The 24,377-nt window shown below is 56.1% G+C and overlaps 4 protein-coding genes across 23 annotated transcripts in view; 2 read left to right on the forward strand and 2 right to left on the reverse strand.

The window, feature by feature from the left end:
• Nucleotides 1–3,242, forward strand: part of PITPNM2 (phosphatidylinositol transfer protein membrane associated 2) — a 143,403-nt gene extending 140,161 nt beyond the window's left edge. For all 12 annotated transcript variants that reach the window (XM_053206133.1, XM_053206135.1, XM_053206138.1 and 9 more), the window contains 2 exons: nt 68–196; nt 288–3,242. In XM_053206133.1, coding sequence (XP_053062108.1) covers nt 68–196; nt 288–611 — 453 coding nt within the window. In that variant the 3' untranslated portion in view covers nt 612–3,242. The remainder of the gene's footprint in view (nt 1–67; nt 197–287) is intronic.
• A 628-nt stretch (nt 3,243–3,870) lies between these two features.
• On the reverse strand, nt 3,871–6,309 carry ARL6IP4 (ADP ribosylation factor like GTPase 6 interacting protein 4). Of its 6 annotated transcripts, none has more exons than XM_053206145.1 (6): nt 6,021–6,309; nt 5,633–5,806; nt 4,893–5,207; nt 4,692–4,809; nt 4,223–4,292; nt 3,871–4,143 (listed from the first exon to the last, which is right to left on the reverse strand). In XM_053206145.1, the coding sequence occupies exons 2-6, from the start codon at nt 5,793–5,795 to the stop codon at nt 4,087–4,089; spliced, it is 723 nt and encodes a 240-aa protein (XP_053062120.1). In that variant the 5' UTR covers nt 5,796–5,806; nt 6,021–6,309; the 3' UTR covers nt 3,871–4,086. The 6 variants fall into 6 exon arrangements, with proteins under 6 accessions (XP_053062120.1, XP_026899672.1, XP_026899673.1 ...); XM_027043871.2 differs by having other exon boundaries at nt 5,988–6,309; XM_027043872.2 differs by having other exon boundaries at nt 5,968–6,309.
• A 611-nt stretch (nt 6,310–6,920) lies between these two features.
• Nucleotides 6,921–12,371, reverse strand: OGFOD2 (2-oxoglutarate and iron dependent oxygenase domain containing 2). The gene is made up of 7 exons (XM_027043869.2): nt 11,664–12,371; nt 11,157–11,213; nt 10,328–10,441; nt 10,141–10,240; nt 8,545–8,672; nt 8,026–8,283; nt 6,921–7,951 (listed from the first exon to the last, which is right to left on the reverse strand). Exons 1-7 carry the CDS (start codon nt 11,793–11,795, stop codon nt 7,688–7,690), a joined length of 1,053 nt encoding a protein of 350 aa, XP_026899670.1. The 5' UTR covers nt 11,796–12,371; the 3' UTR covers nt 6,921–7,687.
• An 80-nt stretch (nt 12,372–12,451) lies between these two features.
• Nucleotides 12,452–24,377, forward strand: part of ABCB9 (ATP binding cassette subfamily B member 9) — a 35,875-nt gene continuing 23,949 nt past the window's right edge. Inside the window, exons 1-2 of one of the 4 annotated variants that reach the window (XM_027043868.2) lie at nt 12,452–12,865; nt 16,658–16,739. The gene's annotated coding sequence lies outside the window, so the exon portion shown is untranslated. Of the gene's footprint in view, nt 12,866–16,657; nt 16,740–19,304; nt 19,506–24,377 lie in introns of those variants that run through there. The other 3 variants (XM_027043866.2, XM_027043867.2, XM_027043864.2) reach the window with 3 other exon arrangements.

Raw genomic sequence — 24,377 nt, forward strand, 5'->3', positions numbered from 1 at the left:
GGGGCGGGGCGGGGCGGGGCAGGGCTGGGTGGGAGAGCCGGGCCACGCCCACACGTCTCGCCCACAGCTGCACCTGCGCGTGCACGCGGCCTACGGCTCCGCCAAGGACGTGGCGGTCTACAGCTCCATCAGCCTGTCCCCCATGCAGATCTATATCGTCGGCCGGCCCACCAAGAAGCTGCAGCAGCAGTGCCAGGTGGGTGGGCAAGTCGTGGTGGGCAGCGGGGGCGGGCGGCCCCGACAGCCCACCCCGTGACGGCCGTCTTCCTCACCGCCCTCCTCTGCAGTTCATCACGGACGGCTACGCGGCGCACCTCGCCCAGCTCAAGTACAACCACCGGGCGCGGCCAGCCCGCAATGCGGCCACCCGCATGGCACTGCGAAAAGGCAGCTTTGGCCTGCCTGGCCAGGGTGACTTCCTGCGCTCCCGGAACCACCTGCTCCGCACCATCTCGGCCCAGCCCAGCGGGCCCGGCCACCGGCAGGAGCGGACACAGAACCAGGCGGACGTCGAGCAGCGGGGACAACGCAGCATGAGCGTAGCGGCCGGCTGTTGGGGCCGCACCATGGCCGGCCGGCTTGAGCCAGGGGCAGCCGCGGGGCCCAAGTAGGACACCGTTAGCGAGGCCTTGTGGTCTCCGTGGTGCTAGGCCAGGGCGGCCAGCCCCGCCAGGAGGCCTGGCCTGGGCACACAATGTCAGCTGGAGACAAGCTTGTCCCAGGGCCTGGCGGAGGACATAGGCCGTGCCACACAGCCCTCCCAGCCCTGCCTCATGTCCTAGGGTCTGAGGGGTTCCAGCTTGCAGGAAAACCTGTCCCAGGATGACAGAGGGACCAGGACTCCCCACGTGGACTGGCCCGAAAGGCACTCCCAGACACTTGCCCTGCATTGACCTCCCAGCATCCTGGGCCCAGGCCCCGCCTGCCACCTCCCATCCACTAGCTCACCCTGACCCCCAGGTCCCCTCCCACTTGGTAGCAACTCCGATGGGGGGACAGCCTGCTTCTTGTTAACTCTAGTTACTCAACTGTTCAACCTCACTGGTCTTGCACTGATTTTTGAGAGTGGAGATCCATTACCGTCTCCTGTGGCTACAGACTCGTGGACATGCATGAAAATCCAACGTTTGCTCATCTGGGACCTATTGCCACACAGAAGGCTCCAGGGTGGCAAATCCTTGTGCAAGCAGGAAGAGAAAGGCCATATCTTAATTTCTGCAGCTCCGCCTGGCCCGCCAACGCTGTGGCAGCCCCGGATCCCTACCCATCTGTCCACCTGCCCCACCTGGAACCCAGTCTGGCAGTGAGGCTGGTGAGGCCCAGAGCCGGCTCCCGAGAAGCCACGCCTCGGGCTCCTGGGCCTGGCCAGGCCCGGCCTCCTCTTCCACTCCTCGCCTGCCATCAGTCAAGGCCACGTGCCTTGGCTCTCCTGCGTTTCTACACCTTTCTACTTATCCAATCTGATTTCTATGAGGTTTTTTTAAATGAGCAATCCTTGGCTGCTTCCTTTTCTTAACTCTTTCAGTACCAAGCGCAGCCCCTCCACATGAAAACACCCAGCACTGTGATGGAGTCCAGCCTGGTTCTGGGTCCCGGGGCCCTGCCCCCTGCCCACGCAGTGAGGTGTGGGGTCCCTGCCTCACCTGACCCCCATTAATTCCACTGAATTTCTACTCTGGGGTGAATGGGCACACACAAGTTTTTTTAATGCCAATTCCGTTTTGATGCCGAATCTAAGAAGCCACAATTTGCTTCGTCAGCTTAAGGGCGGGCAGCCACGACTTCATTCCCCACCTGTCAAGGACCATGATGTCCTGCACGCTGGGTCTGAGCATCAGCCCTCCCTCCCCAGAACCGACCACGATCTCAGCTATGGCGCTCGGCTCCGGGCGGCCCTTCGACTGCTCCTCTACCTTCTTCTACAAGGCGGGGGAGCCTGCCTGGCCAGGCTCCCACTCTGAGAAGCTGCTGCCAACCTGGATACGGCCTCAGGGCCTCATAGGCTGGGATGGGGAGGCACGCAGATTGATGTTCACATTTTCCTGTGTGTAGATATGTACAGCCAAAGGGTTGTGTAAATGTTCTGCAAAAGTGGGTCTATACAGAGTGAAAGCTATTTATTTTGCGCAGAGAAAAATTTCTGGAGGGATAGGACCTTCAGGGTTTGTTCATATTTAAGATGTAGCTTTTTGTTTTTGTTTCAGGCGTTCTGTATAAAGCAACGATTATTTTATGGACCAAGTTTTAATGTAAGTGTTGCAATGAAAGTGCAATATCTGACCCCCACTCTGCTCCCCGGCGGGAAATCGCTTGGCCCGACAATCACAGCCCCAGCGAGGGGCCCCTGTGGCCAGTGCCTCCTTCTCTGTCGGTCCCACCTCACCCCATCTTGCCTACTGCCTCGGTGACCAGCCATCTGGAGAAGCACCTGGAAGAGCCTTGGGCCCACCTGCAATACAGGCTGGGAGGCCTCCTGGCCCGGGGAGGCCATGTGGGCAGTGGGCTCGGCCTCTCCCAGGGGGCAGCTCCCCCAGGCTCCGCACTCCCCGCCTGCCTGCCCAGCCGCCAGCCATGCCAAGGACAACAGCAATAGTCCCCTGGGCCTCTCCCAGTGGCCCTTAGCCATAGATGGTGAGATGGGCAGCCCCCCCCTCCCCGTTGACATCTCTCTTCTATATCCAGGTCTGCTTCCTGCCTCCCTTAAGATTCCTTTTGGCACATTCTCCTCTTAAGGAAGCACCAGTTTTTCAGAAACTAAGAGAGGGAGGGCAGAGTCCTTTAAAAATACCAAAAATGTTTACAGTGTTGGGTGCTGAGCTGCAGGGCTCAGGCCTGACCAGTCGCAACCAAAGGGTGAGGCAGGCCTTGCTGACTGCCACCCCCACCCCAGGCCTGTTAGAGTAGAAGCCTTAGTCCCACTCCCAACCCCACACTGAGCCTCCGCCCACCACCCCAGATCCAACCGCCTGCCTTCTCTTTGATTTCTAAAGACGGATTCAGCAGAGACCCCACCCCCAACTTTCCCAGCTCTTTATGAGCTGCCCCCCCACCACCCCACTCCCCCCCACCCCACCTCGTTAGTTTTCTCGTCTCGGCCCCTCCTGTCTCTCTGTCTGGGCCATGTGTGAGCCTTGTCCTGACTCGCCCCATCCGCCCTTGCTTTCCCTGCACCTTTGGGCCTGAGTGTGCTCTGTATACAGTGTCGTTGTCTGTTACACCAATTAAAGAAGCAGGAAGGCTTCCTTCTGGGTCTCTTTACTGCACCAGCAACCACAGAGCACAGGGTGGGGAGGGGATCTGGGGTGGGGGCACGGCCTGTCCCAGAGCTAAAGCTGTGGTGGGGAGAGGATGTCCTTCCCAATCAACAGTGCCTGCTATGCTGACTGTAACACCAGTACGCTTATGCCAGCCTTCCCCTGCACCGGGCCTCCTCCCAGCCCCTTCCTGGGCATGAACTCGGTTCATCCTCACAGCAGCCCAGCCAGGTGGATGCTGAAAGCCTCTCTGCTCTACAGAGGTCACAGCTAGTAACGTGGGCCAGGATTCCCACCCCGGCGGCCCGGACCCAGCACCAGGACTCTGCGCGGTTGTCATCTGCAGAATAAACAGTGCAGGAAGCAGCCTCCCTCCAAATCTGAGGGGATGGGGTTTAAAAGCCACGTCTCTGGGTTTGGGATTCAGCTGAGGGTCAGGGTCAGGGTCTGGTCTAAGCAGGCAGACCGGAGGATGAGCAGAGCAAAGGTGGCTGGTCTTCACGAACGTCAGGGTACACCCCACCTTCCCCCCAAAAGTCCTATAGGCCTCCTTTGTCCTCTGGAAGTTGGGTAGCAACCTTCCCTCCCTTCAGCACAAAAAGCCGACCTAACAAAGTTTCCAACCAGGGAACATTTAATATTTGGGAAGTGATGCTCTTGCAGGAGGAGCTGATGAGGCCAGTGACCCCGTCCTCACCCCCTGCATCTGAGAGGAGGCTGGGCCAGAGGCCAGTCCGCAGGAGGAAAGGCAAACAGCACCCACTGGGCTTCCTGCTGCCCACTCTGAAGCCAGTCTCCAGGCCACACCACCAGCACTTAGCCAGCAGGGCCCTCAGGGCAACAGCCCTGCTCGCATCTGGAAAGCCAGGCCATCCCCGCGGGTAGCTTGCTGGAGAAGAAAGCGCATGGGAGGAGACCCATCAGAAACAGAGCTGGGCGTGGACCCCGGGCAAAGGGGTGACACAAACCTTGTTGATCTCTCGGTGTCGTTCCTTAGTTACGATTTCCTCTAAGACCTCGCCATCTCCCTTAATGAGCCTGGGGGAGGAGGGGAGAGGAGGTTGAGCCTCTTAATGCCAGAGCAACAGAACCAGACCCACCTGGCAAAGAGATGCCAGGGCGCAGGCCCCTGCTACCCTGAGCGGGTGGAACGTAAGATGCTCCCACCTCTCCCTCTCTCCCACCCTTGGGATAGTGATAAAGGCAGCTGGGTAGGGTCTGCCACCAGACCGGCCAACTGGCTCTTCGAAGACATTCCTCAAGGCCCTTCCAGCCCCTGTAAGTGCTTGCTCTGGGCAGCAGGGAGGAACAGCCTAAAAACTCCCAGAAACGAGTTAACTGCCCTTCTCCTGTCTTTGGCTTTTTAGCGCAGCAGCCGGCGCTCCTCCTCCTGAGAGTGCAGAGCGCGTGGGGCTGAGCTCTGCCCAGCGCTCCCACCTGGTGCGTCCTGTCTCCGGGTCCACCACCTTGCGGATGACACTCTGCCGAGCATCCCACTCCTCCTTGGTCATGGGCTTCATGGCCTGGACGCGGGACTTCTGTTCATCCGTCAGGACTGCAAAGGGAGTCGGCAGGGAGTCGGCAGCTGGGTCTCAGGGAGGGGGCCCTTCCCCTCCTGCACACCGGGAGGCACCGCACCTGGGCCGTCCTCTTCCTCCTCGGCTGATCGGTGCCACTGGTCCAGCGAGGGTCCCGGCAGAGCCTCCCCCTGCTGTACCTTTGTCTTCTCCTTGCCTCTCTTCTTCGGCTTCTTCTTCCTTTTCTTCTTCTTCTTCTTCTTCCTCTTCTTGTCCTTGTGCTTCCCCCGCTTCTTCCGGCCACCACTGGAGGAAGAGGAGGAGGACGAAGAGGAAGAAGAGCTAGAAGAACTGGAAGAAGAGGAGGAGGAGCTGGATCGTGGTCTCCTCCGGGCCTTGTGCTTGCTTCTCTCTGTGATGCAGGGAGAAGGTGAGGCTGGAAGGCCAGGAGGGGAAGAGGCAAACCTTGATCCCCTGGCTCTGGCCTGTGGCAGGCTTAGGGGGACTACTGAGGGGTGAGACCCTCCAGGCCGGGCTTTCCAGCCAGAGCAGGGATCAGCACTCCCTGGAGAGGCACTTTCTGGGCTTCACCCTGTCACTGTCTGACCAGGAGCAGGGCAGCCAGGCCCCTATCTCAAATCCTGCTGCTCAAAAAGCACCATTACGTGCTCCCTTCAATCCTTACACAACGGGCTGGCCCAGCCCCTAGAATCTGAAGGTCTTTCGATCTGCATACGGAGGTCCTACATTCTCCACTCCTCTGACCACTGCTCACAGCCATGCAGGGACGCCTGCCCGGGCCTGCCCGCAGCTTCCTCCCTGAAGTTCCCACACCCCTTTCCCATTCCCTCCGGTCCTCACCCTCCGCCCCAGAGGAGATGGTGCTGGCCTTGTGGTCTTGGGATCTAGAAGCCGAGCAGTTCTTCGGGACATCCTTACTGCTCTTCTTCCTTCTCTTTTCGGACCCTCGCCCCCGGGACCGGCTTCGACTCCTCGAGCGCTTGCGAGAGCTGACGTGAGCCATAGCGCCGCGGGCTGGAGACGGGGAGACACGCTCAAACTGAGGCTCACCGAGCCGATCCCCAGACTGGGCTCCACGGGCGACTCTTCTCGGGGCCTGGCTCTCGAGGGCCCACTACCCATCACCACCCGGGGCAGGGACTTGAGGGGGTCCGCGGCCACCGCACGATCCTCACCCACCCCGACCCCCGGGGACCTCAGGTCCTGCGCCGACTCCCGGATCCTCTACCCCTTTAAGGGCTCGCCCCCGCCCGGCCGCTCCACGCCTGCGCACCGGCGCTCTGGCGCCCCTAGGAGCGGCCGCGGTCCCCGGCTGCCAGGTGCGTCCCGAATCCCTCCCCGCGCGCTCCTGTCCTCCACCCGCGCGGCCTCCGCCGCCTCGCAGCCTTGGGGAAGGTCCCCGCAGCTGCTCCGTTCCTTCCTCAACCGCCCATCGGGCGGGACCACCCGACCCGCGCCACGCCTTCGCGTGAGGAAGCGGCGGCGAGGCGACTTCCGGCCTGGGCAGTGCTCCCAGAGGCCGTCCGGCTGGGAAGCGAGGCGCTGCCTCCTTTAGTCCCGAAGCCCCAGGTTCCGCTTCCAGGGCTGCGGGAGAAACGGTGTGGCTCGCCCACCTCCGGAAGAGGGAAGCAGGGGATCCAGGCTTCGGCCGTGCTCCCCGCTCTTCTCAGACCGCCCTTCTCCAGCCTCCCTGAAGACCCAGGGAAGGAGGCGACCCGACCGTGCGCCTCTTTCCTCCTTGAGATGCCTGCCGCCCTGTCCACCCTGGCAGGCCGGGGGACACCTTAGTCATTCCAGCGTCCCCACCTGGTAATAGAGGTCGCGAACAAATAGCCATAGGGGCCGGAGAGATCATGACAGTGAGCCAGGAAGGGACCCCTGTGAGGGAATGCGCCACAAGCCTGTCCAGCGTGAGCAGCAGCGGAGGCTCTGCTCCAGCTGATGTCTCCAGTGTGGGCTGGGGCCTGGTGTTCCAGACCTTCCCACCTTCCCCGCGAGGCCGGAACTCAAGATTTCGATATGGGAACCCCTGGGTTTTCAGGTGTACAGCCCAAACCCATCACAGCTGCACTCTTCATCCAACTTGGGGGCGGCCAAGTTGCAAGTTTTTCAAGAACAACAGCAAACATAGAGGGCTGTTATAAAGCACTTTATATACATTAAATCGTTTCACTCTCACAACAGCTTTCGGAGATAGGTACTTCCCAGATAAGGAAAACTAAAGCACAAAGAGGTCAAGGGGCTTACTTGCAGCCACACAGCTGGAAGCAGCAGAATCAGAATTTGAACCCCGGCAGTCTGGCTCCAGAGCCCCTGCTCTTAACCCCTCTGTGGAAAGCACCCGACACCAACTAGAAGTTGCTATCGATGGCTCACCCAGATCCCCTTCATAGACAGATGCACTCACCCAGGCTGTGGTGTCTCCTAACTCATACCTGTACTCTTCTCTGGAAGGTTCCCTGGGCCACTGGGAACCACCACCTCCCCACCCACCCCGCCAGCCCGGCCTTGACACACCTGTGAGCCAATAACCGATGCAGGGGGCAAACTGCTACATTCATGCTCTAGAGCACTTGGAGGGATTGGGCTGAAGCTAGGTGCCCTCTGAAACCACATCTTGGCCCAGCTCCTTCCTGTCCTGTCCTTCCCTCACGCCCTTCTCCAGAAGGTATTCCCTCAACAAACCACCTGCACAGGAATCCTCATCTCAGGCTCTGGTTCTAACACACACACACCTGACCTAAACCAACCTGTCTGCTGAAAGAATGACTCCGAGGCTTGTGTGTCCTTTTGAACCAAGAAGTGCCTGAGGGCTGCAGGGAGTTTATTCTTGCCCTGCCCAACCCAAGGTGGCAGAGCCCTGCCATGCCACCCCGACACTGGCCCCAACCAGACTCAGGTCAGTGCGCACACATCCACCATGGTGGGCTCCTCGCGAGTGAAGCCGTCGCCAAAGCCATCGTCGTCCACCAGCTCAGGTTTCCGGCAGCACATGGGGCACAGGCGGTTGCGCACAGCAGAGGCCCGGAGCCAGACGACAAGGTTCCAGCGCTCGCCAGTGCCTAGGGGCCGGGCCCCGTGCAGCTGGCCACCCCGGTGCAGGATGCCCTGGCCCACCACGTGTTCCACCTCCAGGGGCCTGGCCAGGGCTGAAGGTGCCTGCAGACAGCGGAGCTCAGGCCTGGGCACTCCTGGCTGCCCCAGGCCCTGCCCCCCGGGTCACACACACTAACCTGGAAGAGGTCCCCGAAGTACAGGGCGCCCCCCGTGAAGGCCTTGCCAAGGGCCACGTTGAGGGTGAGTTCGGCATTATCATAGTGGCAGCCTAGCTCACGGTCCTGGCCCGGTGCATATTTGACCACAAAGGCACGGTGGCTGTCGAGCCAGCCCCCACCGCAGTCTGGGTACAGCAGGGCCATCAGTGGCTGCAGGAAGCGTTCCCGCAGCGGAGTCACCAGCGGCTCATCCAGGCCTAGCTCGTGCAGCAACACCTGGGAGGGGGATCCTGGGAGTCAGCAGGGAAACTGGTGGGGGCCTCACCCTGGGTCCCTGCGGGGAGTCTCTTCCTAAGGACAGCAGCGCTTTGCAGATATCGATGGGCTTCACTTCAAAATAACCCGACCGTGACCTCATCTTACAGACTGGGAGACCAAGACCAATGGGACCCAGCAGCTCTTCTCTCGCACTGCAGCTACGGCTCCCCAGCCCCGGCTCCCTGCTGCCTCAGGCCCCCCGGAGGGAGCCTCACCTACCCCATAGTTGTTCATGGTGTTGGGTCTTCCCTTGGGCATGTCCGAGTGCTCGAAGTGCTCCAGCTCCTCCAGCAGGGCCTGGCAGAATGGCGCTGTAAAGACCGGCAGCCGGTAGATACGCTGCTCCCCTGCGGAAGGAGGGACAGTCTGTTGGCTGGGAGCTTCCGTGTGGGTTTCAGTCTCCTTGCGAGCTGTGAGCCTGGGCACGTCTTTTCACTTCCCTCAGCCTCAGTTTCCTCATCTGTACAACGGGGATAACACAGGTACTCACTTCTCAGGGCTGTTGTGACCATTAATGACATAATGTGTGGGCAGCAGAGGGGCCTATTCTCGGGTCCCCTTATTTGTCCCTGGAGCCTCTCCTCCTGCTGCCGCAGGTGTCCACAGCCTAGCCACCAGACTCAGATGTGGGTTCTGCTGAGACCCAGAGGTGGGAAGGGATTAGCCCAATGACCCCCAGCAGGCCAGTGATGGAGCCCAGCAGGGATCACAGGGCCAGCGCCAAGCTTTCTCTGCACCCCACCCCATGAGCCACCAACACTTGAACCCCAACTGAAGCGCCTACGGGAGCCTCTGTTCCCCACACAGGAAGGCTGAGGGGGGCTGCTCTTTCTTGCCGGGTCCTGGTAGGGAGAGGCCGGGCTGCGAACGGAAATGTAAACATTTCTTGGCAGATGCACCAACACCCTGGGGTGCACGGCTGGTGTGCCCCCACACTTTTGGCCAACTCACAGCCGACAGCCTTCACCCAGACAACCGTTACACGATCTCCGCTGTTGGGGAGTGGATGGGAATGAGGAGGGATGCCCCCGGGCTGGGAGGGCATGTTTCATTCACACTCCACCCTGTGCCTCACAACAGAGCACGGGCTTGATAAGGGGAGCAACACCTTGCACCTATCTCCCCAAAGTATCCCCTAGGCCTAGGAATAACCGTAACCGTAAGACTGAGGAAACCTCTAGATGCTATGCAACCAGCCCTTTAGGCATGTCACCTCACTTAATCACACTTTAGCAGATGGGTATTACTATTGCTCCCGTTTCACAGATGATGAAACTGAGGCAGAGGACTTAAGGAACTCGGAAGGGCCAGACTTCCTGCTACGGCTAGCCCATGGGAGATCCCAGCAGGAGACTCAAAGGCCGGAGAGATGCGGCATTTCTGAGTTTGGCATGGCTTTGTGCTTCTGCTCGAGGCCACAGCTGCTTCCTGGCAGCTGCTTCCCGCCCCTCTCCCACAGCTCCAGGTCGTGGCGGGCTCAAGACACTCACTCTTGCCCACTTCTCCAGGTCTAGGGATAAGGAACTGTCTGCTCCCCACCCCCCTCACCCCCAGGGAGAGGGGGGAGGGGGGTGGTCCTGTGTCAGTTGTCCCTTCGTTAAGTTCTTCAGTCACCCCCATTCGAGTGTGCCAGCTGGCTCATACCTAACACAGGCAGGTGGGCAAGTGAGTAAGTGAATACAGATGCCCTGCTCCCGGCGGGTCCCACCAGCCCTTCTAGCTCCTGCTGGCTTAGATTCTGGAGGCAGACATGGTAGGTGGAGGGACCCCACCCCTTAGTCCTAGTCCTACCGGGTGATGGGGCCAAGGTCTCACCAGACACTGTCTCCAGCCGCTGGAGAAGGCCTTCAAGGTCTGCACCCGGCGATGTGCTGTACTCAGCTGCGGCCAAAAACTCAGGGGCCAGGGCCTCATCCTGGGGGCAAAACACCGGCTGTGGGGCAGACGGCCTCCGGTGCCGGCTGCCTCCACCTCCTTCCAGTAACCTGCCCCGACCAGGTACCTGCAGCGTGTTGTAGATGTGAGGCCGCACCGGGTGGTAGGAGCTTGCGATGAGGGCTTTCCTGGCAGCCGCCTCCTGCCCCAGCCGCTGCCGCCGTTCCACCTCCTTCTCGAGCTGGGGATGGCACAGGGCCTGGTCATTCAGATGGGGCCGCCCATCACCCCCCAAGGTCATTGTACAGATGAGGAAACTGAGGCTCAGGAAGGCCAGAGCAGGACCTGGGCTGACAGCCCAGTCTCCCTACACGCCTGACTCGATCAGGGTAAACTGCAGGTGCCAAGCTGCTGGCTGAACGCAACTCCTTCTAGTAGGGGCCCATGCCGCTCGGGGTTGCACCACTCAGGGCCTGGCAAGGATGAGAGCCCCTCCCCATACCTCAGCCAGCTGGGCCCCCGAGGGAGGGGAATGGAATCCCAGCCAGTCCTGTGTTCCAGAGGCTGCGGAGGGCTCGCCTAGGAAGTTTCCCGTTACTAACCGTCCGATGGAGGAGGAGGTGGAAGATGGAGCAGCCCTGGCACCAGCCAAAGGGGGTGGGTGGACAGACGAAGAGCTGGGAGCCAGAGCCGGGCGGTCCCGGGTGGGATCTCAACTCCACCTGCTGTGACACTTCGAGCCAGTAATTCCCTCTTTAAGCAAAAGTGTCTCGTCTCGGGAGGGCGTGGGGTAGACGACCTGGCATTTGCCACTTTCTCTTTTCTGGTGTCAGGACACAGATACTGCGGTGAGTGGACACGGGAAGGACACCCCCCCCCCCCAAACTGCTGACACAACCTAAAGAGGAAGGGCTAGGCTGGGTGTGGAGGGGGTCCGCGAGGGTGGGGAGTGTTACCTCTGCTAATAGCTGCTGGAAGTCTTGGGGGCTGACACATCCTCGGCTGCGCAGGATCTGAGAGCAGAAGGTCCAGGGAGCTCAACTGTGTGACCTTGTGAGTAAGTCACTTAACGCCTCTGAGCCTCAGTTTCCCCAGGTTAAGATGCATACGAGAGCCTGGACCTCACAGGATCATTGTGAGGATGAAATTCGATAAGCACGCAAAACAGACAACACCGAGAGCGCGCCGAGCCTGGCCCTGCCCTCAGCACTTTACCTGTATGTTTCATTCATTCATTCATTCATTCATTCATTCATTCCTTACGACAACCTCACTAAAGAGACACTGTTATCCCCCTTTAAGGTGAAGAAAGCGAGGCACCCAGAGATTAAGTCATTCTTGTTGTCACATCTGAACACCCGGGCAAAGCACAAGACCTGGGGGACAGAGGTCCCTCCTCCGCCACCCCTCCCCCATCACCCCGCCCCGCCCATTTCTCCGCAGAGCCACTGGGGGCCACTCACCGGGCCGTAGTCCCGGCGAAGCTGCTCCTCGCCCCGGAAGCGCACGTGGAGCCGGTAGCGCGCCACGTACAAGTTCTCCGAGCAGAAGCAGGCGCAGCGGCAGAAGCGCCTCGGGACCCCACCCGTCGCCATGGTGAAGAGGCGAGCGTCGCCCCGCAGGGTTCCGTAGGGGCACTTCCGGCACGCCCCCGACGGGGGTGGGAACGCGGCCGTGGAACGGGAGGCAAGGGTCCGTTCTGAGTTCGCAAGCGCAGAAGAGGACGAAGACTCCGCCCCAGAAAACGGGTCTGCAATGGGGAAAGACGCTCCGGGGCCGGACTGGGGCGAGCAGCCTCGGCGGACAGAGCGTGTGGTCTTCTCGTTCCGCCTCACAGTTCCCCCATCCACGACGTGGGGATTAATCACCCCACTTTACAGATAGGCAAACTGAGCCGCACCTTCACAGGCCGGGGACAAGTCGGGACTTGGAACCGCAAGACGTTTTGCTTCAACGCTGCCTTCCTTTTCTGCTCGGAGCTTTTGAAGAGGCGGCCAACGCCAGGAGGACAGGAGTTCTGGGGTCCGGTCTCGTTCTCTCCCAACTATCCAGTTCTGTGCGTCTGAACTCGGGTTTAGCATTCTGCCCGGGTCCCTACCCGGCACTCCTCGAGCCTCCGCCACGGTCTCCAGATTCGCTGCTGACGGCCCCGGGATGTGTTTTCTCGAAAGCGCTCCGTCCGGCGTGACTTCCGGTGGCTCCTCCTAGGGATACCGGTGTGGGCGGGGAACGGGGTGTGGTCGGCTGGCGGCCACACCCCGCACGACCGGCTCCCAGTTGTGCTGTGCACTGCTGCTGTGTGAGATGAGTGTGTTTTTCTTTTGGAGTGTGCGCCCCTACCTCGGGGACACCCATCGTAGCTCCTACGTACTTGTATGGGGGACCCCCATCTTGGTCCTCGGTTCACCCCCCAAATCCAGAGCCGCAAAGCCCCGGGAAGAAGCTTGGATGGCAGCCCTGTGACTGGGGGAGGAAGTCGTGTCCCCTGCAACAGATCTCGTCCCCTGTCCTAGAGTTCCCTCCCTGGCTCAGCGTGGTGTGGGGAGGCCTGGGCCTCAAGACTCCAGCCCTTACCCCAGATACGCAGATGACCACAAACGATAACTCCTGTTGGCCGAGCCTCCACCTTACCTGCTTCCATCCCTACGGCAAACCTTTGAGCGAGGTACTGTCTTACCATTGTTACAGATGGGGAAACTGAGGCTCAGAGAGGGGCGGTGATCTGCCCCAGGGTTCACAATGGGAGTCCTCCGAGTGGTTGGTTTCTGAAGGATTTCCGATTTTCTCTTTGTGCTTGTTGGCATTTCTTTTCTTTCTTTTCTCTTTTCTTTTCTCTTATCTTAAATGTTTATTTGTGAAAGAGAGTGCACGCACAAGCTGGGAAGGAACAGAGAGAGAAAAGGACAGAGGATCTGAAGCAGGCTCCAGCTCACAACTCGGGAGATCGTGACCTGAGCCGCCCAGGTGCCCCATCATTTATTTTCTTGATGCTTTCCTTTCCTTCAGATGTAGAGTCGGGTTTACACCCACGCACTCACACTGGCAGTGACACACGTACACACTCAGGCACACCCTTACATGCTCACATATGCTAACACACATTCACACACCGTCACAAATACGCTTGTACCAGTGACACGCTCACACATCCACTCACCCTCACTCACACACACAAAACACCTCACATACGGTCACAGCCGCACACTCACACATCCGGCACGCTCACTCACACTCACAGACAGCACAGTCCCTGGTTCCTCTCAGCTCTGTGGCAAATCGACCCCCGATGCCTGCCAGTGGCTCCTACCGAAGCTCCTACCAAGGGAGACGGGAGGAGTTCACGTGCTGTGGTATGGTGCCAGGCTGCCTTCCCCGGCCGTGTCCAGCAGCATGTTCGGGGGTCCAGGGCTCCAGCCAGCACCTTGGGGGGCTGGGAGAAGGCTTCTGCTCTCAGGGCAACAGCCTGATTGGTTTTCACACTGGCTGGCCAGGGCCGGGGGCGGGCAGGACCCCCCCAAGTGTGGGAGGTTGGCCTGTGTCAGGAAGTGTGTTTTGACTGACAGATAAGGTCCCTGCCCTTCTGAAACTCAGTCAAGGAGGGGGGGGGGGGGGGAGGAACAGGAGCAAGCAAAGAAACAAATACATGGTCAAGGTATTTTCATCCAGCCGTAAGTGCAAGGAAGACAAGCTAGGTGATGGGATGGAGAGCGCCTGGAGGTGACCGCTTTACACAGGGAGGCCGAGAACACCTCCCTAAGAGTGACATTTTAGCCGAGCCCCAACTGCTGCAGCGAGATCTGGCAGGAAAGGGTTCTAGGCAGGGGGGCTAAAAATGTAAATCCCCTCCCGTGAGATGAACTTGCCATGTTGGGAGAACAGCAAGGCATAGAAGAGGGCAAGTCATACGGAATGAGGCCAGGGTGGCATTCGGGCCAAATTACTGGGCGTAAGATACCACTGTTAACACTTTGGATTTTACTCTACACGCAAAGGGAAGCTGCTTAATCCTTGCAACCAACCTTATGAGGCAGAAATTATCCGCATTGTACAGAAGTGGAAAACGAAGGTCAGAGAGGTTAAATGACCCAAGGTCATTCAAGGTGACACAGTTCATCAGTTGTAGGGTCTGGAATGGAACAGGAGTCTGATCCTGCCAGATTGTTCCTAAACGTATGGCCAGGTCTGCCTTTCCCCTCCTCAGGCATGAAATCTAGGTCACTGGGCCTCGAGGATCCGAGGACCCAGCCCAAGCCTCCTGAAGGTACTAGGCTTCCCCAAGGGGGAAATCCCCCTGGGGGTCTGCTTCCCCCTCAAGGATGAAGCTCCCCAGGCCAGAGCTGTGTGGCCTGAGAAGGTATTTAAACTTTCACGGGTGTCTTGATTGCCCAGCAATAGTGGAAGGCCCTGCTCTCCAGGAAAGGATCTATTTCCCCAGCTCTGCATTCATTAACCCCCCTAACTGCCTTCCTCTCCCAGAGGCCCAGGGCAGGCCCTGCACAGGCATCTTCCCACCAGTGCACCTGCTCAGATTCCTCCCTTTGCAACATTTTGCAAGATGAGCATCTTTTGCTTATCGGTTTAGACTGGCCCTCCCAGTGGCCCCCCTCCTCCTCGGAAGCAGTGTCCCTGCCCCCACCCTGCCCCAGCCCGGGCTCAGTCACCAAAGGGAACAGCAAGAATATTAATAGTAAATACTGGATCATGTGCTTTCAACCAGCACTGATGTCTGTGTGAGGTATTGGGACATGTATCGTACCGATGAGGCTCAGTGAAGTACAGGGGCCTGTCTAGGATCATAAGCCTAGTAAGCCTAGTAAGCCTAGTAAGCGGCAGAATTTCAGCACCCATCCTTCCCTCTGATTCCAGAGTGTGTTTGTGTGTGGAGTTGTGTACATATGTATATGCACATGTATATATGCATGTTGCACATATGTATATATGTATGTGTCTGTGCACGTTCTTTTGAATTCATAGAGAGCATACTATAAAAAAAAAGGCACATCTTAAGTGTACCATTTGGTAAATTTTTACAAACTAGACACACACAGGTAACCAGCATCCAGACCCAACGACAGAACATTCCAGCCTGCAGAAGCTCCCACCATATCCCTGCTCAGTCCGGACTAATCATCACCCTGACTCCTAAGAAAAGATTAGTCTTGCCTGTTGCTGAATTTGATACAAATAAAATCATGTAGTATGTATTATTTTGTATAGTGCTTCTCTCACTTGGCATTCTTCTTTTTTTTTAATTTTTAAAAGTTTGTTTATTTTGAGACAGAGAGTACGGGCACAGGCACAGGGGAGGGAGGGAAAGAGAGAGAGAGAGAGAGAGAGAGAGACAGAGAGAATCCCAAGCAGGCTCTGTGCTATTAGTGCCAACCCCGATGCGGGGTTCAATCCCACAAACCATGAGATCATGACCTGAGCTGAAATCGAGAGTGAGACACTTAACCGACTGAACCCCCCAGGTGCCCCTCTCACTCAGCATTCTGTTCTTGAGATTCATGGGTGTTGTGTGTAGCCGGAGACAGTTTATGCTTTTTTGTGGCTCCTTAATATTCCACAGGGTGACCCCTCCATCCATTGAGCCATTCTGCAGTCGAGGGACATTTGTATTGTTTCCAGTTTGGAGATGTCATGAATAAAGGCGCTACGAACACTGTAAATTTTTTCATTGCAGTAAAATATACATGACATAAAATTTACCATGTTAACCATCTTTTAGTAGACCTTAGTTTTTAGAGCACTTTTAGGATCACAGCAAAATTGAGTGGAAAGTACAGAGATTTGCCATGTGCCCCATGTCCCCCCAGCGTATCCCCCAGTGTCAGCACCCCTCACCAGAGTGGTACATTTGTTACAATAGACTAAGTCACACTGACACGGTATTGTTACCCAAAGCCCATAGTTTATGTTAGGGTTCACTCTTGAAATTGTACATCTATGGCTATTGACAATGTATAACAACACGTATCTACCATCATGGTATCATACAGAATAGTTTCACCACCCTCAGAATCCTCTGTGCTCTGCTGTTCAGCCCTCCCCACTCCCTAGCCCCTGGCAACCACTGATCCTTTTACTGTCTCCATCGTTTTGTCTTTTCCGGAACGTTATGCCTTTTCAGATTGGCTTCTTTCACTTAGTAATAGACGTTTATGTTCCCTCCATGTCTTTCCATAGCTTGAGAACGGAACGATACTGTATTATCTGGATGTACCACGGTCATCCATCCACCTACTGAAGGACATTTTGCTTGCTTCCAAGCTTTGGCAATTACGAATAAAGCTGCTATAAACATCCATTTGCGGGCTTTTATGTGGACATGAGTTTTCAATTCATTTGGGTAAATACCTAGGGGCACGTTTGCTGAATCATACAGTAAGCGTATGTTTAGTTTTATAAGAAACCACCAAACTCTTCAAAAGTAACTACTGTTTTGCATTCCCACCAGCAATGAATGAAAGTTCCTGTGGCTCCACATCTTCACCAGCATTTGGTGTTGTCAGTGTTTTGGAGTTTAGCAATTCTGTTAGGTAGGTAATGGTATCGCATTGTTGTTTTAATTTGCAATTTCCTAATGACATGATTTGGAGCGTCATTTCATATGTTTATTTGCCATCTGTATATCTTCTTTGGTGAGGTGTCTGTTCAAGTCTTTTGCCTCTATTTTTTTTGGTTGTTGTTTTAAGTTTATATATTTATTTATTTGGGGGGAGAGAGAGAGAGACAGAGAGCGCGCAAGCACAAGCGGGGGAGAGGCAGAGAGAAGGAGAGACAGAATCCCAAGCAGCCTTCACGCCATCAACGCAGAGCCCTTGCGGGGCTTGAGCTCACAAACTGTGAGATCAGGAGCTGAGCCGTGATCAAGAGTTGGCCGCTTCACCGACTCTGCCACCCAGATGCCCCTTTTGCCTCTTTTTAAAATTGGGCTATTTGTGGTTGTTTTGTTGTTGTTGTTGTTGAGATTTATGTATAGTTTTGGATAAGAAGACATTTGGCTTTATCAGATATATTTTTTGCAAGTATTTCCTCCCAGTCTGTGCCTTGTCTTCTCACTCTCTTGACAGTATCTTTTGCAGAGTAGAAGTTTTTAACTGTAATGAAGTTCCACTTATCAATTCTTTCATGAATCATGCCTTTGATGGTGTATCCAAAAAGCATCTTCATACCCAAGAGAACCTAGATATTGTCCTATGTTATCTTCTAAGACTTGTATAGTTTTGCACTTTACATTTAGGTCTGTGTCCATTTTGAGTTAATTTTCGTGAAGAGTGTAAGGTCTGAGTCTAGATTTTTTTTTTTTTTTTTTGGCATGTGGGTGCCCAGTCGTCCCCATACCATTTGTTGAAAAGACAATGTTTGCTGCATTATCCACCTTTGCTCCTTCGTTACAGATCAGTTGACTATATTTATACGGGTCTATTTCTGGACTCTCTATACTGTTCCATTGATCTGTGTGTCTCTTCTTTGATCCAAACCACACTGTCTTATTATGGTAGCTTTATAGTAAGTCTTGAAGTCGGGGAGTGTCAGTCCTCCGACTCTGTTCTTCTCCTTCAGTACTGCGTTGGATGTTTTCACACAGCAGAAATGACAGAGCCTGGATCTCGACCCAACTCTGAGTCATTCTGACTTTTGGATAGCCCATCCAGAATGCTTTCTTCAAGTATAATCATATATTTGCTTTTGTTTTTGCACAAACATTAAGAGACTTCAACTTTATTCTGTTCCCCCCCCCTTTTTTTTTTTTGAGGTTTATTTATTATTTTGAGAAAGAGTATGTAAGCAGAGGAGGGGCAGAGAGAGAGGATCCCAAGCAGGCTCCACATTGTCAGCGAGGGACATGATGCGGGCATGAACTGTGAGATCATGACCTGAGCCAAAATCAAGAGTCAGACCGTCAACCACCTGAGCCACCAAGGCGCCCCTATGTCCCTTGTTTTCACTCAATACATGCAGGAGGTCATTCCACACCTTTATAGAACTTTTGTATATAGATACATACATACATTATTTTTCCCCTGCCATAGTGTTCTGTGAGCCATGAGTTGACCAATTCCCCATAGAAGGGTATTTAGGTTATTTCCAGATTTTTGGTACTACAGTTACTATCTGAAAACTGGTATCTTTGCTCCCCTCCACAAGTCTTCTCTATAGAAGAAATTCCCAGTGGGCCCCCAAAAAGTGCTTTTTACATTCTGAACTTTGCCAAATTTCCCCTTGAAGGAGGCTGTGCCTTGTAGTAGCAGAGGCTGTTTTAAATTCAGAGTCCTTTGGGGCGCCTGGGTGACTCAGTCAGTTAAGCGTCCGACTTCGGCTCAGGTCACAATCTCGAGGTTGGTGAGTTCTAGCCCCGCGTTGGGCTCTGTGCTGACAGCTCAGAGCCTGGAGTCTGCGTCGGATTCTGTGTCTCCCTCTCTCTCTGCCCCTCCCCTGCGCTCGCTCTCTCTCTCTCTCTCTCTCTCTCAAAAATAAATGGTTGTTTTCCTTTTTTCGCACTCAGCCATATTCCTAGCACCCAGCACCTAGCAGTCACTCGGTATGTATTGCTGTTTCCCCTCTCCCAATCCCTACTACCCTGCTCTATTTTTCTCCATAAAATGTATTCCCTGCCACCAGATATACTTTACTTATTTATTATATGTATTGCCTGACTCCCTCACTAGCATGTCAGCTCCAGCAGACAAGGATCCTGTTTTCTTCACTGTTGCATCTCAAAAGCCCAGAATGGGCTTGTAAGGCACATTGTAGGTGCTGGACAAATATTTGTTGAAAGAAAGAGAGGGAGAGACAGGGAGAAAGACAAAGAGGATGGAAGGAAGGGAAGGGAGGAGGAAGGAACTAAGGAAAAAAAGAGGATCATAACGCCCACCCTCCGGGGCTGGCAGACAGTCCCTCCAGAGGAAAAGACCCATGAAAGAGGTGGCGCCCCCACCAGGTCAAGACATCTCTGTGTGCCCACATTGGCCCTGGAGCCTCCAGACCAGAAGTGCGGGGCTGGAGGGCCTGGCTTGGGGGGAGGGGGCGGGGCTCGTCGCAGGTGGGCGGGCGGCTAGCTCGGGCCCCGCCCCGCCGGGGAGGCCCCGCCCCACTCGTCAGCTGGCCTGGGCGCCCGCCCCGCTCTGCTCCGACCTTGCCGCGGCGCCGCGGGGGTGGGAGGCGGGGAGGATCAGCGGGAGGAGCGGAGCGAGCGCAGCGCCGGGCGCAGCCTCCAATGAGCTGCGGAACCCGCGCCCCTGAAGACCCGAGCCCTCTGCGCCCCCTCCCCACGGCTCACCTGGTGTCAGGTAAGGTAACAGGTAAGAGCGCGGCGTCCAGGACCCCCGAACAGGTCCTTCCCAGGCTGGGGTGCCAAGCTCCACACAGGCTGGGGGCGTCTGGGTCCCCTTGCCCCAGAGGTAGACATCACGGTTGAAGGTGGCAGCCTTTTGGGAGCCTTTCTGGCCCCCGCCCCTGTCCCCAGGCGCCCGCGGCCGCTGGCCCAGCCCCCCACCCCTGCGGCAGCATCCTTTCCACGCCCGCAGGGTGAATGTTGCTTTTTTTTTTTTTAACTCCTCTGGCGCTGCTGCCTCTTGGAAAACGGTGGGGGCGCCTTCTGGGGAGAATCTTGGGATGGCTGTTCTCCCCCAAGGATCGGACTGGCGTGACTTCCCAGGGCTCCCCACGTTCTACAGCGGTGCCTGCCCACGGATCCTGAGCGCCCTGGCTGTAGCAGAAGCCCGGGAGCGGAGGGGGGGGGGGGGGCGACCTGGGCCTGCTGATCTTGGCAAACCTTTTCCCTCAGTATCCCCCGCTGGCCCATGGGCTGACCTTCCAGCGCATCCACCCTGGCAGTTAGGCCTATGGGTTCCCCGGGCCTCCTCCCTTGTTTGTGGGTCTGTGGGTCTGTGTTAAAACGAGGTGCCTCCTCCCCAGACCTAATGTTGTTTAAGAGAGCCTTAAGCTGGTCTGACAGGGTTCACCATCCTCTGCCCCACCCCCTGGAGATAGACTGGCCTCCATTCCCCTGCTTCAGAGGGGCAGGTGACAGGTGACAAGAGGACGGTTGTAGGAAGGCCCACAGCAGCTCCCCAGTTTGCCTTGCCCAGGGCCAGGAGTTACCTGAAACAACTTTCCCAAGTCTCTGCGAGAGGACCAGTCCCAGCATGAGATGTGGTGGGTTCAGCAGGACTGGACTCAGGATGGAAGAAAGTGGACCTGGCCCAGTCCTGGCCCTGCATCCGGAAACCCTGTGATAACACCAGCCTCCGTTAGCCAGTGTTTGCTGAGCAGTGAATGGGCCATGACAACTTTGGGGTGAAAAGTTCACCAAGTTAGGAGTGGACCGAGCTGCTTGGGCCACCCAGGTCCTTCAGGACCCTTTTGTCGTGGTCCCTGAGTCCCTGAGTAGTCTGGGCACGTCCCACCCAGAGAAGCAAGTGTTGAGTTTCAGTCCTGCCTTTGCCTGTTCTCTGCGTGCCACTTAACTTACCCTGGCCTCCATTTCCCCGTCTGTACAGTGGGCATGATTGCATGAGGACCTCCCAGGAGAGGAGTGAGGATGAGCTGAACTGGGAGGTCATTGTCTGGCAGGTAGTGGCCCTCCACACACGGCAGCCGTTGTGATTGTAATAATTGCTTCTGATCTCCTGGCTGTTGCAGACTTTCCTTTTGTGCAGCTGACGGCTGGAAATGCCCCATCCACCGTTTGGCAGGACCCCCTGTGGACGTGGGGTCACTTGCTAAGCCTGTGCCGTTCCTTGGCATTTGGGGGCAAGGCAAGTTGCCCCTGTCTTCTTGGGCCATATCACAACCTGGGCAGTGCCTGCTCTGGCCTCTGGCCACCACCTTGTCCTTGTCCCTTGGGCCACACTCGGCACCCATGTGCCCAGAGCTTGCCCTCCAGCTCCACCCGGCTGAGCTCAGCTGTATCCTCCAGATCAGGCAGCTGGAGGGCAGGGATGTGCCTCCAGGCAGCCCCACGGTCCCCCTTCTTCCCTCCTCACAGTCTTGGCTGGTGGTCTTGTCCCCTTCACCCTCCTACTCAGTAACTTTAAAAATAACAGAGTAGCCTGTCCCCACCGAGGGCTGTAACCTGACCCGAGTTGGATTCTGCTCCATCAGGGCCTGGATACAAGGACTCAGCACTTGGGAGTATGGGACCATGGTGCTATAGCTGCTCTGTCCCCAGGCCACTGGGTGACCCTAGACAGGCCTCACCCCTTATTCTCTGTGCCTCAGTTTCCTGTGCTTCACGTGCTTCACATAGTCCATGATGCTGGAGTGTGAAACTTTGCTTTTCCCGGTGCAGATGAACAGCTGGGGTCCCCGTGTGGGTGGCTGTCCAACGGGGTTGCCATAACCCCAAGCGGAGGGGTGTTGGGAAGGAACTCCCCCAGTGACTGGGGTTGGGGGCAGGAAGAGCCGGCTACGTCCCTCGGCAGGTCTCTGGCAGATACGCCTCCTGTCCCACTTCTGAACCCCAGCTGCTTTCCGGGGCCAAGGAACTCCTTGTGCCCACCAAGAGGTGAGCAACAGCCAAGGTGGCTGGCAGGGCCTGGGTAGCCGGCGGTGGCTTGGCCAGGAGGCCTGGCGCGGCACCGGGCCAGGAGCGTCCCTCCCCGGGCTCCGACTCACGCTCGCCCACTTGCTGGCTCCCCGAGGCCTCTGCATTGCAGCAGACGAGAGCCTTTGCCGGCAGCCCAGCTGGGACTTGGGGTGGAGCAAGGGACTGGGCAGGGGGTGTCTGTCCCCACCATCCCTACTCCTGCCCCCTCCCCTGCCCCTGGTGCCATTCAGCCCTGCCTTCCTTAGGAGATACAGCTGCTGACAAGGTAGCCTTCTCTGGGACTGATCTGAGTCTAGTCAGAAGTGCTGGACTCTCCGTGGGGCCCAGGCTCAGGGACTGTCACACCCCTGGGTTCTTTCTGCATCTGAGACCCCTCCTGAGCATCATTAGGGGTCTTGCCTACCCCCTGAAGAGGCTGTTTTGGAGCATTAGGGCTTTGGAGTTGAGAGCCCAGATTTTAGAACTCCGTGGCCTGGGTTCACCTTCCAGCTCAGCCACTTACTTCCTAGCTGTGTGATCTGGGACAGCTCACTTAACCTCTCTGTGCCTCGATTTTCTTGACTATAAAATAGGGATAATAATAGAACCTACCTCACAGGATTCTTGTGAAGATTAATGTATTTAAAGCACTTAGAACAGTGTCAGACACACATTTACGTCAATCAGCATTAGCTGTCGGTACCGTTGTCACTGTTCTCATCATAGGTGCCATTGGCTCTGCCTCTTGGCTGAGCCCCCTCTTGTGCAGACTCTATTTTCCTTTGACAAATACTCCCTGTTAGCACTTGTTATATTGACAAGTGTTTTAGCTTAACAGTGTAGAGCCCAGATTCTGGAGCCAGGTAGCTCTGGGTTCAAATCCCAGCTCTGCTACTCACCAGCTGTGTGATCTTGTGCAAGTTCTTAACTTCTCTGGGCCTCAATTTCTCCATCTGTTAAAAGGGGATGGTGAAAGTACAAATCTCACAAGTTGTGAGGATTAAATAAGCAAACACATATGAAGTGCATGGCCTATATAAAAGGCTGGGCCTGAGGTGCCTGGCTGGCTCAGTCAGTGGAGCGTGAGGCTCTTGATCTTGGGGTCCTGAGTTCAAGCCCCACTTTGGGCATGGAGCCTACTTAAAAAGAAAAATAAAATAAAATCCTATTAAGAAATAAAAATATATATATATATGTATATATGTATATGTATATGTATATGTATATGTATATGTATATGTGTATGTATATGTATATGTAATGCCAGGCCCACAGGAAGGGTTGTGTTTACATAACTGCTTGTACTTAAAAAAATGTTTTTAAGTTTATTTGAGAGCGAGAGAGTGAGCATGAGCAGGGGAAGGGCAGAGAGAGAGAGGGAGGGAGAGAATCCCAAGCAGGCTCTGCGCTATCAGCACAGAGCTTGACATGGGGCTCAAACTCTCAAACCGTGAGATTATGACCTGAGCTGAAACCAAGAGTCAGATGCTTCGCCAACTGAGCCCCCCCAGGCACCCCATATTTGCTTGTACTTACTGGGCAGCTGCTGTGCACCAGGCACAAAGGTTCAGAGTTAGGTGCCGGGATCCTTCACATACTGGCTCAAGTCCTGGCTTGGCCCTTTGTTGCAGAGTGATGCAGGGCACATGCTTTGCCTCTCTGTGCCTCAGTTTCTCCAACTATATATGGGGTGTGGAAGCAGCCGCCTCATGGGGTTGTGTAAATTTCTAGCACTCCAGAATATGAGCCAAGAGACTTTGTGCACCAGAGCTGTTGGGGAGGAGGTCTCTTGAGGTGGCCCCCTTTCCAGTCACTGCTCACTCAGAGTGACCCCTCCCGGTGTTCCGTGCCTCTCCTTTTCACTTGGGGACTCCAGAACTTTGTCCATTTTGCAGATGGGACGATAAAGTCCCCAGGATGAAAAGGGATGGAGCCAAGTCAAGAGGCAGCACTCAGAGGCACATGCCCAGCCTAGTCCCAGTCCTGCCCTGGACAAGCCCCACTTCTAAAGTCACCACCGGGCCCACATCCTGCAGTGTCCCTGCAGGTCCCGGGCTCTCCCAGGCACTGGCTCAGTCCCGGGGGACCCAATATGGGGGTGCTTTGGACAAAGCAGACATTAAGCTCCAGAAAGCCAAAAGGGCCCAAGTCAGGAGGTGAAGGGCAACCTGGGCTGGAGGAAAAGACTCTGGAAACTTCCAGGCGGATGTGGAAGTCCCTGGGTTGCTCCTAGGACCTGCGGTCACCCACTCTTGGTCTAAGAAAGTAAAGTTTTATTTGGGGAGACGAAAGGCCTGATTTGGCGAGGAGAGAACTAAGCAAACATTTATTTATTAAGCACCCACTGTATACAGTGGTAACAATCAGCAGCAATTATTACATGCTAGGCACTGTGGCCAGAACTGATGCTCATGCATCGAACCTCATGCTGTTTTAAAGCTGATCTCAGTTTTGTCTGCAGAGTCCTCCAGATCCCCTGCACCCTCACCCCCCAGGCCACGTGGAGTGTCCTTGCCTCCCTCAAGCACATCGGCACACTCCTACCTCGGGGCTGTGGCGCTGACTATTCCAGCAGAAAGTGCTTTTCCCCTAGATAGCCGCATGGTGGACCCCCTCACCTCTTCTCGATCTTGCTCAAGTGTTA

This window comes from Acinonyx jubatus, chromosome D3, assembly GCF_027475565.1.
Source record: "Acinonyx jubatus isolate Ajub_Pintada_27869175 chromosome D3, VMU_Ajub_asm_v1.0, whole genome shotgun sequence".
Classification (NCBI taxonomy): Eukaryota; Metazoa; Chordata; class Mammalia; order Carnivora; family Felidae; genus Acinonyx; species Acinonyx jubatus.

Excerpts from the sequence above, each read along its gene's own strand:
- ARL6IP4 (XM_053206145.1), bottom strand. The coding sequence starts at position 5,795 with ATGGCTCACGTCAGCTCTCGCAAGCGCTCGAGGAGTCGAAGCCGGTCC. Across the intron at positions 4,810-4,892 it reads GGAGGAAGAGGACGGCCCAG|TCCTGACGGATGAACAGAAG; the intron begins GTGCGGTGCCTC and ends CTCCCTTTGCAG. Across the intron at positions 4,144-4,222 it reads GACACCGAGAGATCAACAAG|CAAGCTACCCGCGGGGATGG; the intron begins GTTTGTGTCACC and ends TTTCTTCTCCAG.
- OGFOD2 (XM_027043869.2), bottom strand. The coding sequence starts at position 11,795 with ATGGCGACGGGTGGGGTCCCGAGGCGCTTCTGCCGCTGCGCCTGCTTC. Across the intron at positions 8,673-10,140 it reads GCGGCTGGAGACAGTGTCTG|GGGAGCAGCGTATCTACCGG; the intron begins GTGAGACCTTGG and ends CTCCTTCCGCAG. Across the intron at positions 8,284-8,544 it reads ACACCATGAACAACTATGGG|GTGTTGCTGCACGAGCTAGG; the intron begins GTAGGTGAGGCT and ends TCCCCCTCCCAG.